The sequence below is a fragment of the Scyliorhinus canicula genome, chromosome 1, assembly GCF_902713615.1.
Source record: "Scyliorhinus canicula chromosome 1, sScyCan1.1, whole genome shotgun sequence".
Lineage (NCBI taxonomy): Eukaryota > Metazoa > Chordata > Chondrichthyes > Carcharhiniformes > Scyliorhinidae > Scyliorhinus > Scyliorhinus canicula.
In genome coordinates this window covers 3,372,801-3,388,142 of record NC_052146.1, presented here as the reverse complement: position 1 = coordinate 3,388,142, position 15,342 = coordinate 3,372,801, and the positions used below count along the sequence as shown (strand labels likewise).

The window sequence follows — 15,342 nt, the reverse complement described above, 5'->3', positions numbered from 1 at the left end:
GAGAATCCCGCCACTTGTCTTTTTAACCTGGTCAGTCATCTTAACTTTATTTTGCTTTATGGTCCCATATGTTTCTCTCTCGTTTATTTCTGCCTTCCATTTTTGCTTTTTACATAGCTGTCCTTTGTCTCTATCCTTATTTCTCCATCGTCTGTCTCCGTGCTGAGATTCCCATCCCCTTCCCATTCTAGTTTAAACACTCCCTGACAGCACTAGCCCCCCTCAGATACAACGTGCCGAATTGCTTCCTTCTGCGCTATTACCATTCCGTGATTTAATGATTCTTGTCCTTTTAGGTGCTGGAGTTTGTGGGTTTGGGAAGTTCAACAAATGTTTCAGTTACTAAGTTCACAAATCTGTTTTTCAAAGTAACTACTATTCTAAAGAAAGTGACATTTTGGGCATGGTCGGGTGATGGGGAGAACATTTTCTAAACTTAACCCAGTCAGCAGGAAATGTGTGGATTCAAGCCTGATGTTTGACTCTGCCCAATTTTCCTCTCCATTTGCCCTGAACTCCTTTCATTTTTCAACTGGATTCTTTTTGTATTCATTAATTACAGAAGCCAAAAAATTGCAAAGCAGAATTGCATTGTACAGTGGATATTGCAAAATTATTCCATTAAATAATTAATTCTCAATCTCTAATTCTGAACTTTTTAATAAATTCCACTCACCTGTTTGATGGAGATCAAAGAAACAGATTTCCTGTTGCATTGTGGCTCCGAATAGCTCATTGCGCATCTGAACATTTAACCTGGCAAATGCCAGATTAAACAGACCTTCTCGAAAACCCCCGGCAATTGCTCTGTGGAAAAGACACATTGCAATAACAAACCTACAGTCTCTGCCAATTAATTAAAGCCTTTATACTATGGCAATGGCAGTTATTTAAATCAATCTTTCCCAACAAGCTACTACTTTCAATGAAGGAGTGCTTTTCTCACAGAATATGTCACAGGATAATTTGCAACAAATATAATATTATTATGAGAGCAAATAGACCAGCAGAACCATTGTTTTTATTTCTCATTACACATTGCTTGCCTTCATTGGACAGGGCATCGAGTATAAAAGTTTACAAATTATATTTATATTTTATTTATTGTCATATGTACCGAAGTACAGTGAAAAGTATTTTTCTGCGGCCAAGGGAACGTACACAGTACATAGTAGACAAAAAGAATAATCAACAGAGAACATTGACAAATGGTACATCGACAAACAGTGATTGGTTACAGTGCAGAACAAGGGGCCAAACAAAATAAATACATGAGCAAGAGCAGCATAGGGCGTTGTGAATAGTGTTCTTACAGGGAACAGATCAGTCCAAGGGTTACAGTTATATAGAACGTTGGTTGGGCCACATTTGGAATACTGTGTCCAATTCTGGTCACCACACTACCAGAAGGACGTGGAGGCTTTGGAGAGAGTACAGAAAAGGTTTACCAGGATGCTGCCTTTTATGGAGGGTATTAGCTATGAGGAGAGATTGAATAAACAGGGATTGTTCTCCCGAGATTGTTTCCTCCCACGGTCCAAAGCTGTGCAGGTTAGGTGGATTGGCCATGCTAAATTGCCCTTAGGTTAGATGGGGTTGCTAGGTTACGTGGTTACGGGGATTGGGTGGAGGTGTGGGCTTAAGTAGGGTGCTCTTTCCAAGAGCTGGTGTAGAATCGATGGGCCGAATGGCTTCCTTCTGCACTGTAAATTCTATGATTCTATGATTCTAGAGAGACAGAGGCTGAGGGACAACTTGATAGAAGATTATAAAATTATTAGGGGTATAGATAGGGTGAACAGTTGGAGGCTTTTTCCCAGGACGGAAATCCCAGGACAATTACAAAGGGGCATAAGTTCAAAGTGAGGGGGGAAAGGTTCAGTGGAGATGTGCGGGGGAAGTGTTTTACACAGAGGGTGGTGGTGGCCTGGAATGCACTGCCAAGTGAGGTGGTTGAGGCAGATACATTAGCGACCTTTAAGACTTTTCGAGATAGATAGATAGATAGATAGATAGAGAAATACAGCACAGATGAACAGGTTAAGGGGCTGGTTTAGCACACTAGGCTAAATCGCTGGCTTTTAAAGCAGACCAAGGCAGGCCAGCAGCACGGGTTCAATTCCCGTACCAGCCTCCCCGGACAGGCGCCGGAATGTGGCGACTAGGGGCTTTTCACAGTAACTTCATTGAAGCCTACTCGTGACAATAAGTGATTATCATTTTCATTTCATTTTCAACAGACGGGGATACAGGCGGTTGGTCTAGATAGGACACGTGATCGGCACAGGCTTGGAGGGCCGAAGAGCCTGTCCCTGTGCTGCATTGTTCTTAGATTCATTCATCAGCAATATACGTCTCATTTTGTCTATTTGTCAATACAGCTGAAATAGTTAAACCATCACCTATGTGAAGATCTTTAAATAGCCGTCAGAGCAATGAACACTTTAATCACAGAAAATGGTTCATCTTCAAGAACTAAGAATATTCTGGAAGAGTCGGAATTTTCCTGACATTCCTGTTAGCGGGATCTTCCGTCTATACAATGGGAAACCCCGTTGAACCAGCTAATGAGGGGCTACCCCCATCGCCGTGGGAAGCACAGAAAATCCTGCCCACTGTCTCTTAAAGGGTTAATGCAAGAACTCTGATTTCGAAGAGTCATTCTTTTACGAGGAAGGGTAAGTAAGCAGTTTTAATGAAGCTGGAAACCTTTCAACCCTGGTGGACCGTGTACAAATGGTGTCACGAGGTAGTTTATCGCACTGAAAGAAGCCATGCCTGGAAAACTGTGTTTCAAAGGTGTGTGGTGTGTCTTTGTGTAAGTGTGGTGTGTGTCTGTGTAAGTGTGGTGTGTGTATGTGTAAGTGTGGTGTGTGTATGTGTGGTGTGTGTCTGTGTATGTGTGGTGTGTGTCTGTGTAAGTGTGGTGTGTGTATGTGTAAGTGTGGTGTGTGTCTGTGTAAGTGTGGTGTGTGTATGTGTAAGTGTGGTGTGTGTCTGTGTAAGTGTGGTGTGTGTATGTGTGGTGTGTGTCTGTGTATGTGTGGTGTGTGTCTGTGTAAGTGTGGTGTGTGTCTGTGTAAGTGTGGTGTATGTCTGTGTATGTGTGTCTGTGTAAGTGTGGTGTGTGTATGTGTAAGTGTGGTGTGTGTATGTGTGGTGTGTGTCTGTGTATGTGTGGTGTGTGTCTGTGTAAGTGTGGTGTATGTCTGTGTAAGTGTGGTGTGTGTATGCGTATGTGTGGTGTGTGTCTGTGTATGTGTGTCTGTGTAAGTGTGGTGTGTGTATGTGCTTGTGTATGTGTGTGTGTCTATCTGTCTGACTTGGGTATCGCGGAAAAGTAATGAGTACACTTTTATATTTCATACTGTATATTATAAGCTTTGCCTTTCTATTTGACAAGACTGGTTTTATAATAAACTAATACGTTTGTTATTTATTGAAAGAAGCCGGGTTAATGTACCTTTTATTTATTCTGTGTAAAGTGTCATGTGAGAGTGCCTTTAAGAAATGGATGTTTAAGCAATGTACCTTTAAGAAATGCAGTGATGTCAGAGTGTGGGTGGAGCTGGGCTTTTAGCTCAGCCCATTTTGAAGTTTTTAGTTTCAGTTTGAGATAGCAGCTGAAAAGTGCCTGGCTGGTTTGCTGAGAGCTGCAGGAAGGAAAAGAGCTGGCCTGGTGATTTCTGCAAATCCAAAGACTATAAATATTTTGAATGTAACCTGTTGCGCTCCTATTTCTGAAGGGTTGAAGTCTTTTGGAGGTTTAAAAGAACAGTTTGTGAGGGCAGCACGGTGGCGCAGTGGGTTAGCCCTGCTGCCTCACGGCGCTGAGGTCCCAGGTTCGATCCCGGCTCTGTGTCACTGTCCGAGGGGAGTTTGCACATTCTCCCCGTGTTTGCGTGGGTTTCGCCCCCACAACCCAAAAGAAATGTGCAGGGTAGGTGGATTGGCCACGCTAAATTGCTTAATTGGAAAAAATGAATTGGGTACTCTAAATTATTTTTTAAAAGAACAGTTCGCAGGATTGGGTAGTGTATTATTTTCGGGGTTATCTTTGAAGTAAGGGGTGTTAAGAGATCCAATGTTTATTTTAAAATGTTAAGTTGAGTTCATGGAATAAACATTGTTTAGTTTTAAAAACCACGTATCCATAATTGTAATACTACACCTGGGCAAAAGCAACAATCCATTAAAGGTGGGAGTTGGTTGGACTCCACGATACATTTTGGAGTTCTGAAAACACCTCTCCCATAACAAAAGGTAAACAATTGGTCATTTGGGGAGTGAATTAAACTTTATTGAACGAATGGTGACGTCTGTGGTGTAGTGCGACGAGAAAAACTGGGCACTCCTCCCATCCTGGTCTTAACTGCAAAGCCTGTGGCCAATAGTTTACTCAGTAAACTCTGTAGCACATGCCCCTTCACTGAGAACACTTCAAAACTCAAGGTTTTCAACAACTATGTAAATATAAAAAGTTAAACATTTATTATCCAGAACAAGAAATATCGCTGGGAGATGCTTACCCTACAATTGAGAATAACGCCAGTTCTATTAAGTTTCTGTTGAAACTGCTCCTGTCCTTCTGTGATAGCTCGTCCATTATTGCACCCAAAAAATATGGGTTCAAGACTTCTCCTATATTTAACAAACCAAGAAGATCAATTTCAACCAAAGTTAAGATAATTTTGCATTGCAAAGACACAATTTAAAGACATATCCACCAATATTCACCTTATTGAAGAGACTCGTGGCCTTAGCCATGTTTCATGTCGACGTAAATGCTGAGCCTCCCCGATCAATGACAAGCCGCATTTCCCACCAATCAACAGCAGGAATATCATTGTAATACGTTAGCATATCATTATCTGGCCTATACGCCAGAATCATATCCCCAGGACATATAATGCATCTATGGCGGTGTGATATCAGAATGGCATGATATACAACTTGTCTCGATAGGCATGCACGTAGCAAGCAGAACTTCAAGGGGAACTCGGAGATGAGTGTAGCATTCGCAGAGTGGCTCTGTGTTTTCAGGGGGGGAAGGAAGGGGACGGATTGAGTCGGAGCTGACAGAAGGGTGAAACGGAGGGGCAAGGGTTGAGTTGGGGTGGATGGGGGTGCAGATTTGAGTCAGGTGTGGGCGTGAGTGAGTCAGGGGGATGGGGGTGAAACGTCTGGATGGGGGGATCATCAGGGACTGCGTGGGGTGGGCAGGGTGAGTTGGCAGGGCCAGATTTGTGTCAGGTGGTAATGGGGACAGGGGTGAGTTGGGGGGTCGGGGTGAGTAGGGAGGGCCTGCCGATGGGAGAACAGGAGGTTGAGTAAATTGGGGGGTGGGGGGGAATGGGGGTTGGAGCTGGGGAGAGACGGGATTGGAGTCTGGGAGATAGTGAGTGAGTGTGGGGAAGGCCAAGAGGTTCATGTGGTGAATGTGATTCACACTATATATTGTTGCCAATATCACTCCATGTATATATGTTCGTTATCTACCCATTGTAAGTGCAGTTGCACTATCCGACCACCAGGGGGAGTTGCTCTGGGAGTACGCGAGAGTTTGTACTGGGCTCCTCCCTTGGCTCTGCCCAGGACTCCTCCCCCTGGGACCGATGTATAAAGATCAGTGCCTAAGAGCCAGCCTGCCATTTCACCTGAAGTTCAACGACGAATAGGCTGGCTCTATTGTAAGTGTATTACTTACAATATACACGTGTTCGCTGAATTGATGGTTCCATCAGTTCACAGGCAAGTCTGAGCAGCAGCGTTTGGCCTTCTACCGCTGAGCCATAGGCTTATAATAATAATAATCTTTATTGTCACAAGTAGGCTTGAATTACTACTGCAATGAAGTTGCTGTGAAGGTTCATGCAATCATGGGGGAGAAGGGAAACAATCATGGACTGAAAGTTCCATGCAATCAGGGTGGGTTTCTGGAGGTGGGATGTTGATAACATCAAGTCGAAGGGAAAAACTTTTCAATGATTAATGCCCCGTTGTATCTGAGACTATTCAGCTTGAGCTCAATTGGCATGCTTGGAGTCAAACTAGTCACGCAATTGTGACCACTCAAGCTGCACTTATGTGTGTGAGTGCCAATGACTACTGCTCAGAATTTAACCCTTGATGCATGGCCTTCCAATATCAGTTGGGTACTAGTGTGGCTGTACCAGTGCCGAGGATTGCCACCCTAATCCGTGCTCTGTGCTGAAGTGCCTATGGGCACACAGTAACATAGTGTTTCATAGAACATACAGTGCAGAAGGAGGCCATTCGGCCCATCGAGTCTGCACCGACACACTGGTGCTCTCACTTACCTCCTATCCCCGTAACCCAATAACCTCTCCTAACCTTCTTGGTCACTAAGGGCAATTTATCATGGCCAATCCACAGTCTTTGGACTGTGGGAGGAAACCGGAGCACCCGGAAGAAACCCACGTACACACGGGGAGGATGTGCAGACTCTGCACAGAGAGTGATCCAGCGGGGAATCGAACCTGGGACCCTGGCGCTGGGAAGCCACAGTGCTATCCACTTGTGCTATCGTACTGCCCTGAAATTGGTGTGAAAATTACATGTGATTAAAACATGTCACCATAATCAAATATGTGACTAGCCAGTAATTCCTGTTAGACAACACTCTTACAGGCCGATATTCAGGGCAAGCAGTTCTGGTCAATATATTTTCAAAACATTAGTTTATTTTTGTTTAATTTGTCCACCCCTGCTTCCCATTAACTACTCCATGGTCTGCCCCATCCTTTCCTGACACTATAAGGGAGGATATTCTGAGCTGTTGAGTTCTTGGAGATTCTTTCCAAACACTGTTGTGATATACTGAGAGCCTGCCAAGCATCACAGTTCTTGTCTTATTTGGTACTTGCCAAGGTGATGCAGTGCATTAGCATTACATTGTTACCTATTAATTAATAAATAAATGGCAGGGAAGGGTGGCTGAACCTATTGCTCCCCTGTACCATGATGCACTATCAATTACGACAGGACGAGAGTAGAGTGTAATCGAGGCTTTATTACACAGAGATGTGTAGCCTCCCACAGCTGCTGCTGAAATGGCTGCAGCTCGGTGAGCCCACACATTTATACTCCGCCTACTGGGCAGAGCCAGCAGGCAGGGATCTACCCCCATACCTGTAGTACAATACAACAGTGGTGACTACCACATTCACCCCCTGTTAAAAAGAGTCCGGCGGGGGTGGTGGAAGGATATTTACATGTAGGCGTTTAACATTTTAGGAAAAGTTTACAAATTCAGACGATCGGGTGCCTTGATCCTCCGTTGCTAGCGCCGCAGTCTCGGTGGTGATTCAGGCGTCGGTTCGGTCGTCGGTGACTCTGGGAGCGTGTCGACCTCATCTGCATCCCCGGGTGGGACCAAGGGGAGGACGGGTCGTCCTGGAGTGGGTGCTGTGGTGGGGGGGGGGGGGGGGGGGGGGGGGGGGGGGGGGGCAGGGGGGATGGTGGCGCCGAGGCAGAGGGGGAGGTGTGGGGACCCAGCTGGCGCCAGGTCCCTGAGGGAGACTGTCTTGGCGGCCGTTGGGGTGCACTACGCAGGCGTACTGCGGGTTCGCATGAGGTAGCTGTACCCTCCCAACCAACGGGTCCGTCTTGTGGAGCCGCTTGCAGAGGAGAACGGCTCCTGGAGCTGCCAGCCACGTAGGGAGCGAAACCCCGGAGGTAGGCTTCCTGGGGAAGGCAGGGAGACGTTCTTGGGGAGTTTCTTTAGTCGACCGAATGGAGTGGAGGGCGTTGGGGAGGACCTCCTGCCAGCGGGAGGCCGGGAGATTTCTGGACCGTAGGGCCAGCTGGACGGCCATCCAGACCGTCCCATTCTCCCGCTCCACCTGCCCGTTTCCCCGGGGGTTGTAGCTGGTCGTCCTGCTCGAGGCAATGCCCCTGCTGAGCAGGTACTGACCTAGCTCATCGATGAGGATCCCCGGTCGCTGTGGACGTAGGCGGGGAAACCGAACAGAGCGAAGATGGTGTTGAGGGCTTTGATGACAGTGGCAGACGCCATATCGGGGCACAGAGACGGCGAAGGGGAATCTGGAATATTCGTCGACCAGTTGAGAAAGTACGTGTTTCGGTCAGTGGAGGGGAGGGGCCTTTTGAAATCCACGCTAAGGCGTACAAAGTGGTGGGAGGCCTTCACCAGGTGAACTCAGTCTGGCCGGTAGAAGTGCGGTTTGCACTCCGCGCAGACCTGGCAGTTTCTGGTGATAGCCCTGACTTCCTCGATGTAGTAGGGCAGATTGTGGGCCTTAATGAAGTGATAAAAACGGGTGACCCCTGGGTGACAGATCGTCGTGCAGAGTCTGGAGTCGGTCCACTTGTGCACTGGCACATGTACCTTGGGATAGGGCATCGGGGGCTCGTTGAGCTTACCGGGGTGATACAAAATCTCGTAATTGTAGGTGGAGCGCTTGATCCTCCACCTCAAGATCCTTATCATTTTTGATCTTACCCCGTTTGTGTTGTTGAACGTGAAGGGCAACCGACTGTCGATCGGTGAGGAGAGTGAATCTCCTGCCGGCCAGGTAGTGCCTCCAATGCCGCACAGCTTCTACAATGGCTTGGGCCTCCTTTTCGATGGAGGAGTGCCGAATTTCGGAGGCATGGAGGGTGTGGGGAAAAGAATGCCAAGGGCCCTGCCCGCTGGTTGAGGGTGGCGGCCAGAGCGACGTTGATACATCGCTTTGACTGAAAGGAGAGCAATCTCATCGACGCGTGCATCGCGGCCTTGGCTATGTCGGCCTTGATACGTTTTGAAGGCCTGGTGAGCCTCGGCCGACAGGGGACAGCGGTGGATTGAATGAGTGGGTGGGCCTGGCCCACCATAGTAGTATAGCCACTGGGCGTAGTAGGAGAAGAACCCCAGGCATCGTTGGAGGGCCTTGGGGCAGTGCGGGAGGGGAGTTCCATGAGGGGGCGCATGCGATCGGCGGTCGGGCCCTAGAACTCCGTTTGAACCACATAGCCAAGGATGGCTAATCGGTTCGTGCTGAACACGCACTTCTCCTTGTTGTAGGTTAGGTTGAGGAGTTTTGGCGGTGTGGAGGAATTGGAAAGGTTAGCGTCGTGGTCCACTGGTAGTGGCCACAGATGGTGACGTTATCCAGGTATGGGAAGGTGGCCCGCAGTCCATACCGGTCAACCATTCGCTCCATCTCCCGTTGGAAGACCGAGATCCTGTTAGTGACGCCAAAGGGAACCCTAAGGAAGTGATAAAGGCAGCCATCCGCTTCAAACACGGTGTAGGGGAGGTCTGTCTTGCGAATGGGAAACTGGGTGGTAGGCAGATTTCAGGTCCCACTGTCCCAAGACCCAGTACTGTGCAATCTGATTGACCATATCAGATATGCGTGGGAGGGGGTACACATCGAGCTGCGTGTACCAATTGATGGTCTGACTGTAGTCAACAACCATCCTGTTTTTCTCCCCGGTTTTCACAACTACCACGGGCTCTCCAGGGGCTGTTACTGGCCTCGATAATACCTTCCTGCAGCAGCCGCTGGACCTCAGACTCTGATGAAGGGCCTGTCTGGGCACTGTACCGTCTGCTCCTGGTGGCGACGGGTTTGCAATCCGAGGTGAGGTTTAGAGAAGGCGGGTCGACCTTAAGGGTCATGAGACCGCAGACAGTGAGGGGTGGTAGGGGCCCGCCAAATTTCAGGGTTAGGCTCTGGAGGTTGCACTGGAAGTGCAGGCCAAGTAGCAAGGCAGCGCAGAGGTTGGGGTGGACGTAGAGGCGGAAGCCGCTGAACTCCACGCCCTGGATGGTGACGGTGGTGGTGCAGTACCTCGGGATCGCCACGGACTGGGAGCCGGAGGCCAGGGTGATTTTTGGTTAATGGGTATGCCGCAAGGGAGCAGCGCCTTACCATATCGGGGTGGATGAAACTCACAGTGCTCCCGGAGTCCAGAAGACAGGATGTCTCATGCCCATCGACCCTTACTGTCGTCGACGCGGTCGCAAGGTTGTGCGGTCGGCACTGGTCGATCGTGATGGAGGCGAGACGCAGCTGGTCGGCGGCGGTTGCAAGCGATGAGCGGCCCAATGAGGTGCCTGCGAGCAGGGGTCCTGAGGTGGGGAATATGGCGGTGCCCACAAGGCGCACATGGCGGGCGGCGTTAAAGATGGCGTGCCCAACGGACCGCCGTGTCCTGAGGCAGACAAGATGGCGCCACCCACGGGCCACACGTGGTCTGAGGCGAGGAAGATGGCGGCGCCCCACGGGTTGCACGTGAGGGGTGGAGGGGACAATAGCGGGCGATCGAGCGGGCCTGACACACAGCAGCGAAATGGCCTTTCTTCCCACAGGCCTTGCAGAGCGCACTCCGCGTTGGGCAGTGCTGCCTGGGGTGTTTTGACTGTCCGCCTGAAGTAGCATTTGAGTCCCCCGAGGTGGTTGGCTGCCGCGCGGTACAGGCCTGGGGTTGGTTGGGGAGGTCGCTAGTGGGGTCCACGATGGGGTGTTCGATGCGGAGTCCACGATGCCCAGGAGGGTGGGCCGCTGCAGTCGGGGACATACGCCTCTACATAGCGTGAGGCGACTGAGGAGATCGCTAGTTTCTTGGTCGCCGCGAGATCAAGGGTAGCTCTCTCTAAGAGTCGCTGGCGGAGTAAGTGACCCTATGCCCGTAACCAGCGCATCTCTAATTTAGCGCGAGTCTTGCCAGGGCGTGCAGGGCACGCCAGAAATCTTCCACAGATCACACGGGGAGTTGATGCCGCGTGGAGAGGAGAGGCATGGTGTAGATTCTGTTGGTCTGCTGCTGTTGTCGTTCCCCTTCAGTAGCGCCATGGCCTCAGCGTAGGTAGGCAGTCCCGGATGAAGGGAAAGATATTGGAGCTCAGCCGCGTGTACAGGATCTGGAGCTTCTGTGCCTCTGAGGGTGGGTCAGTCACAGATGTAGGCCTCGAAGCAAGCTAGCCAATGTGCGAAGGCCGACTTGGCTCTGTCTGCTTGAGGGTGCAGCTGCAGGCGATCAGGCTTGATTCCGAGATCCCTCGTTATAAAACCTCTGCGTAATAAATGATACACTATCAATTACGACCGAGACGACGAGGAGAGAGTAATCTAGGCTTTATTACACAGAGATGTGGAGGCTCCCGCAGCTGCTGCCGAAATGGCTGCAGCACGGTGAGCCCACACATTTATACTCCGCCTACTAGGCAGAGCCAGCAGGCAGGGATCTACCCGTGCACCTGTAGTACAAGGGCCTTACCGTAATACACCTCATATGTGGTACATGTAATACAACAGTGGTGACTAACACACACCAGGAAAAATTAATGCCTTTCATTAAGCTTACATTCGGAAATGTCTCAAATGTCTCAGTATGCGCATTATTATTTTGAACTGTTAGTATGTATTCAACAGCCATTTTGTGCATGACACATTCCTAGGCTGAATAACGAGATGTATGCCTAAATAATTCATTTTTGATGGTGTCAGTTGAGGAATATTGACTAAGAAATTAGGAGAGTTACTTGACCTCCTTCAAATAATGCCTTGCATCTCCTGGCAGCCACCCTGCAGACTGAACTATGGTTCAAAGGACAGTGGCTTCTGACAGAGCAGCAGTACTGCACTGGAATAGAAGCCTCAAGTCCAGGAGTGGGGCTACAAGTTTGCAGAATGAGTGGTAAGATAGATAAGCTAGTTTTGGGGAAAAAAAGAGATTAACTTTTAAGTGAACGGAAATAAATGTTACATACCTACACTAGCTATGAGAAGGAAAACAAATGCTCCTGTGATCAAGCCGGCGTTCTTTCTCGAGTAGGTCAACAATCTCCATGCGGTGCTGAGTGAATTGGAGCTCTTCTTGGTCTCCTCTCTCTCATTTTGGTCAGTGTTGCTGATTGAGCTCTTCTCCTCTTCTGCACCCTCTCTTCTAAATCAATTGTAAAAGTCGATGGTGCCTTTAAGCTTGAAAATAGATGCAAAATGTGGAAGGTGACAGTTGAAGATATCAAAGTCCATGCAAAGAGACACCAAAAGTATGGATCGTTTGGAAAGTCCTCAGTTTCGGAGTAAAGCCAGCAATTTTACTATTGCATATGCTGACATCATCAGGCAGAATATAGTTATGCCGAGTTCAGCTGATTTTAGTCTCTTTGGTCCATCTGTTTGGTTCACACAAACTCCAATTGAGGATCCAACCAGAGAGCTGACCCTGAGGACACACAGTGCCCAAAGATCAAGAAAAGAATGGTAAATGTCAAAGTGCACTGCATCAGAGTTGAACTGACTGTAGTTACGGCCATGACTGTATAAATGCGTTGTTATGATCAAGTCCAGAAGCTTAAAAACAGCGGCATATGTCTGTACTTGCCAAATTTTCATCTTTTATTTCTTCCGTTACAGAATGTTTGCAATCAGCGGATTTTCCATCACTGCAATGAAAAATAAAAAAAGTCAAAACAGTTTAAATATTTCTTTAATATTTAAAATACTTTGAAAGAGAACTTTTAGGGGATGGAGGAAATTGAACTGGACCAGCACATTAATACCAAGGCAGGTCCAAAGCTAGAAATCCTAAGGGGAGTAACTCACCTCCTGACCCCCCCAAAGCCTGTCTACCGTCTACAAGGCACAAGTCAGGAGTGCGATGGAATACTCTCCACTTACCTGGATGAGCGCAGCTCCAACAACACTCAAGAAGCTCGACACCATCCAGGACAAGCAGCCCCGCTTGATTGCTCCCCCTTCCACAAACATATCAAACCCTTCACCACCGACGAACAGTGGACAGCCGTGTGTACCATCTACAAGATGCCCTGCAGTAACTCACCAAGATTCCTCAGACAGCACCTTCCAAACCCAGAACGTTGACCATCTAGAAGGACAAGAGCTGCAGATACCTGGGAACCCCACACCTGGAAGTTTCCTCCAAGCCACTCACCGCCCTGACTTGGATATATATCGGCCGTCCTTCGCTGTCGCTGAGTCAGAATCCTGGAACTCCCTCCCTAACAGCACTGTGGGTGTACCAAGAAGGCAGCTCACCACCACCTTCTGAAGGGCAATTAGGGATGGGCAATAAATGCTGGCCTAACCAGCCACATCCTGTAAATTAATTTTAAAAATAATTAATTAACTTCTGAATCACATCATTTTTACACCCAGAACTGGCAATGGTTCCACTTCCTGTACAGAATTTGAAAATAAAGGATGAGAGGGAGTGGTGGTGACCGATGCAGGCTGCAGTCGAGTTGGTGTTTGCCATTGTTGGGCATCGATTCAGGAGCTCGGGGTTAGTATTGGCGAATGTTCTTTTAATGTGGGTTTGGGAGGGGCACCACTGCTCCTCCTGGCTCCACGTGCAGATTAGGACATTTTTGTATCTTTCCATATTGGTGGCGAACTGCAAAGGTTGCATGTCAACCTGGTTTTGCTGAACGCGGCTGCGTCGGTGAAATCATCTTCGCACTTGGAATATTGCGCACAATTCTGGTCGCCACACTACCAGAAGGGTGTGGAGGCTTTGGAGAGGGTGCAGAGGAGGTTTACCAGGATGTTGCCTGTATGGAGGGTGTTAGATATGGTGATAGGCTGAATAGACTCGGACTGTTTTCATTAGAAAGACAAAGGTTGAGGGGTGACCTGATAGAGTCGGCAAGATTATGAGGGGTATGGATAGAGTTGGAGGGGTCGTCACCAGGAGGCAGGTTTAAGGTCCATGGGGCAAGTTTAGAGGAGATGTGTGAGGCAGGTTTTTTAGGACAGAGGGTGGTGAGTGCCTGGAACACGTTGCCAGGGGAGGTTGTGGAAGCAGATACATTAACGGCGTTCAAAAGACATCTCAACAAATACATGGATAGGATGGATATAGAGGGATACGGCACAAGGAAGTGCTGAGGGTTTTGCCCAAGGGTTGGTATCATGACCGGTACAGGTTTGGAGGGCCGAAGGGCCTGTTCCTGTGCTGTATTGTTCTTTGCTGGAAGGCATTAGGTTCCTTATGTGAATAGGCAAAGGACCTTCTTATGTCTGTTTCAAATGTGATTTTTGATGATTTTTACGGCCTTTACTAATATTCTGGGCAGCGCACCCTGACTCACACTGAACTTCCTTCTTGCCATTTGATGGCTGGTCATCGCCCAAGCAGCAGCCTGCCTCTTTGTATTGAAGCTAGTACCGCTATCTGAAAATGAAATGAAATAAAATGAAAATCGCTTATTGTCACGAGTAGGCTTCAAATGAAGTTACTGTGAAAAGCCCCTAGTCGCCACATTCCGGCGCCTGTTCGGGGAGGCTGGTACGGGAATTGGACCGTGCTGCTGGCCTGCCTTGGTCTGATTTAAAAGCCAGCGATTTAGCCCTGTGCTAAACCAGCCCCTATTATTTTTTAAGGAAGGAAGGATTGTATTGGATACACAATCCATTTGGCCCAACTAGTCCACGATAGTGTTTATGCTCCTCGAGCCCCCTCCTATCTACCTCATCTAAATCTACCATTGTAACTCTCTATTTCATTTCCCTCAAACGCTTGTCTTGTTTCCCCTTAAATGTATTTATACGATTCACATCAACCATTCCCTGTGCTGGCGAATTCCACATTCTCATTCTTCTTTGTGTGAAAATGTTTCTTCTGAATGTTCTCTTGGATTCTTTGGTGCACTTAACCAACAGTGACCGGTGCAAGAGGAGTAAGTATCCAAATTGCTTTCAATACCAGCAGCCCCAGTGTCTGTTTCATTACATTTTAATGTTAATTATGAATTGTGGAACATTTCCAGGAATTGGTTGGAATCTGTGTTACTCGATGCCCAAGTGTGTATTTTTTTGAAATTGAACTGCTTTTGTGCAGAATTTGAAACAAACAATGCATAACATCACACTTTAGCAAATGTTTATTTTCAATCAGGATACCAATTTCACATAATCACAGAATTGTTACGGCTGAGTAGGAGGCCATTTGGTTCAATGTGGTTTCACCAGCTCTCCAAACGGGCATCATGATTTAGTGCCATTGCCCTGGCTTTTCCCCAGACTCCTGCACATTGTTTCTATTCAAATAATCATCTAATGCACTCTTGAATGCCTCGTCTGAAACCGCTTCGACCATTCAGCGATGGCTTAGCTGTATTATCACCTGAAATCTAAGGCAATGCTCTGAGGACGAAGATTCGAGTCCCATAACAGATGGGGAAATTTGAATTTGATTCAAAGGCAGCATCGTAGCACAGTGGTTAGCACAGTTGCTTAACACTGCCAGGGTCCCAGGTTCGATTCCCGGCTTGGGTCACTGTCTGTGCGGAGTCTGCACGTTCTCCCCGTGTGTGCAAAGGTTTCCTCCGGGTGCTCCGGTTTC

General features: G+C 48.1%; 1 protein-coding gene across 2 annotated transcripts in view; it reads right to left on the bottom strand.

The window, feature by feature from the left end:
* Nucleotides 1-12,265, bottom strand: part of LOC119968802 (ATP-binding cassette sub-family B member 9-like) — a 64,949-nt gene extending 52,684 nt beyond the window's left edge. For both annotated transcript variants that reach the window (XM_038801648.1, XM_038801739.1), the window contains exons 1-3: nt 11,744-12,265; nt 4,530-4,641; nt 677-807 (exon numbers count right to left, since the gene is read on the bottom strand). In XM_038801648.1, the coding sequence (XP_038657576.1) occupies nt 677-807; nt 4,530-4,606 (208 nt within the window). In that variant the 5' untranslated portion in view covers nt 4,607-4,641; nt 11,744-12,265. The remainder of the gene's footprint in view (nt 1-676; nt 808-4,529; nt 4,642-11,743) is intronic.
* Between the last annotated feature and the right edge of the window lie 3,077 nt (nt 12,266-15,342).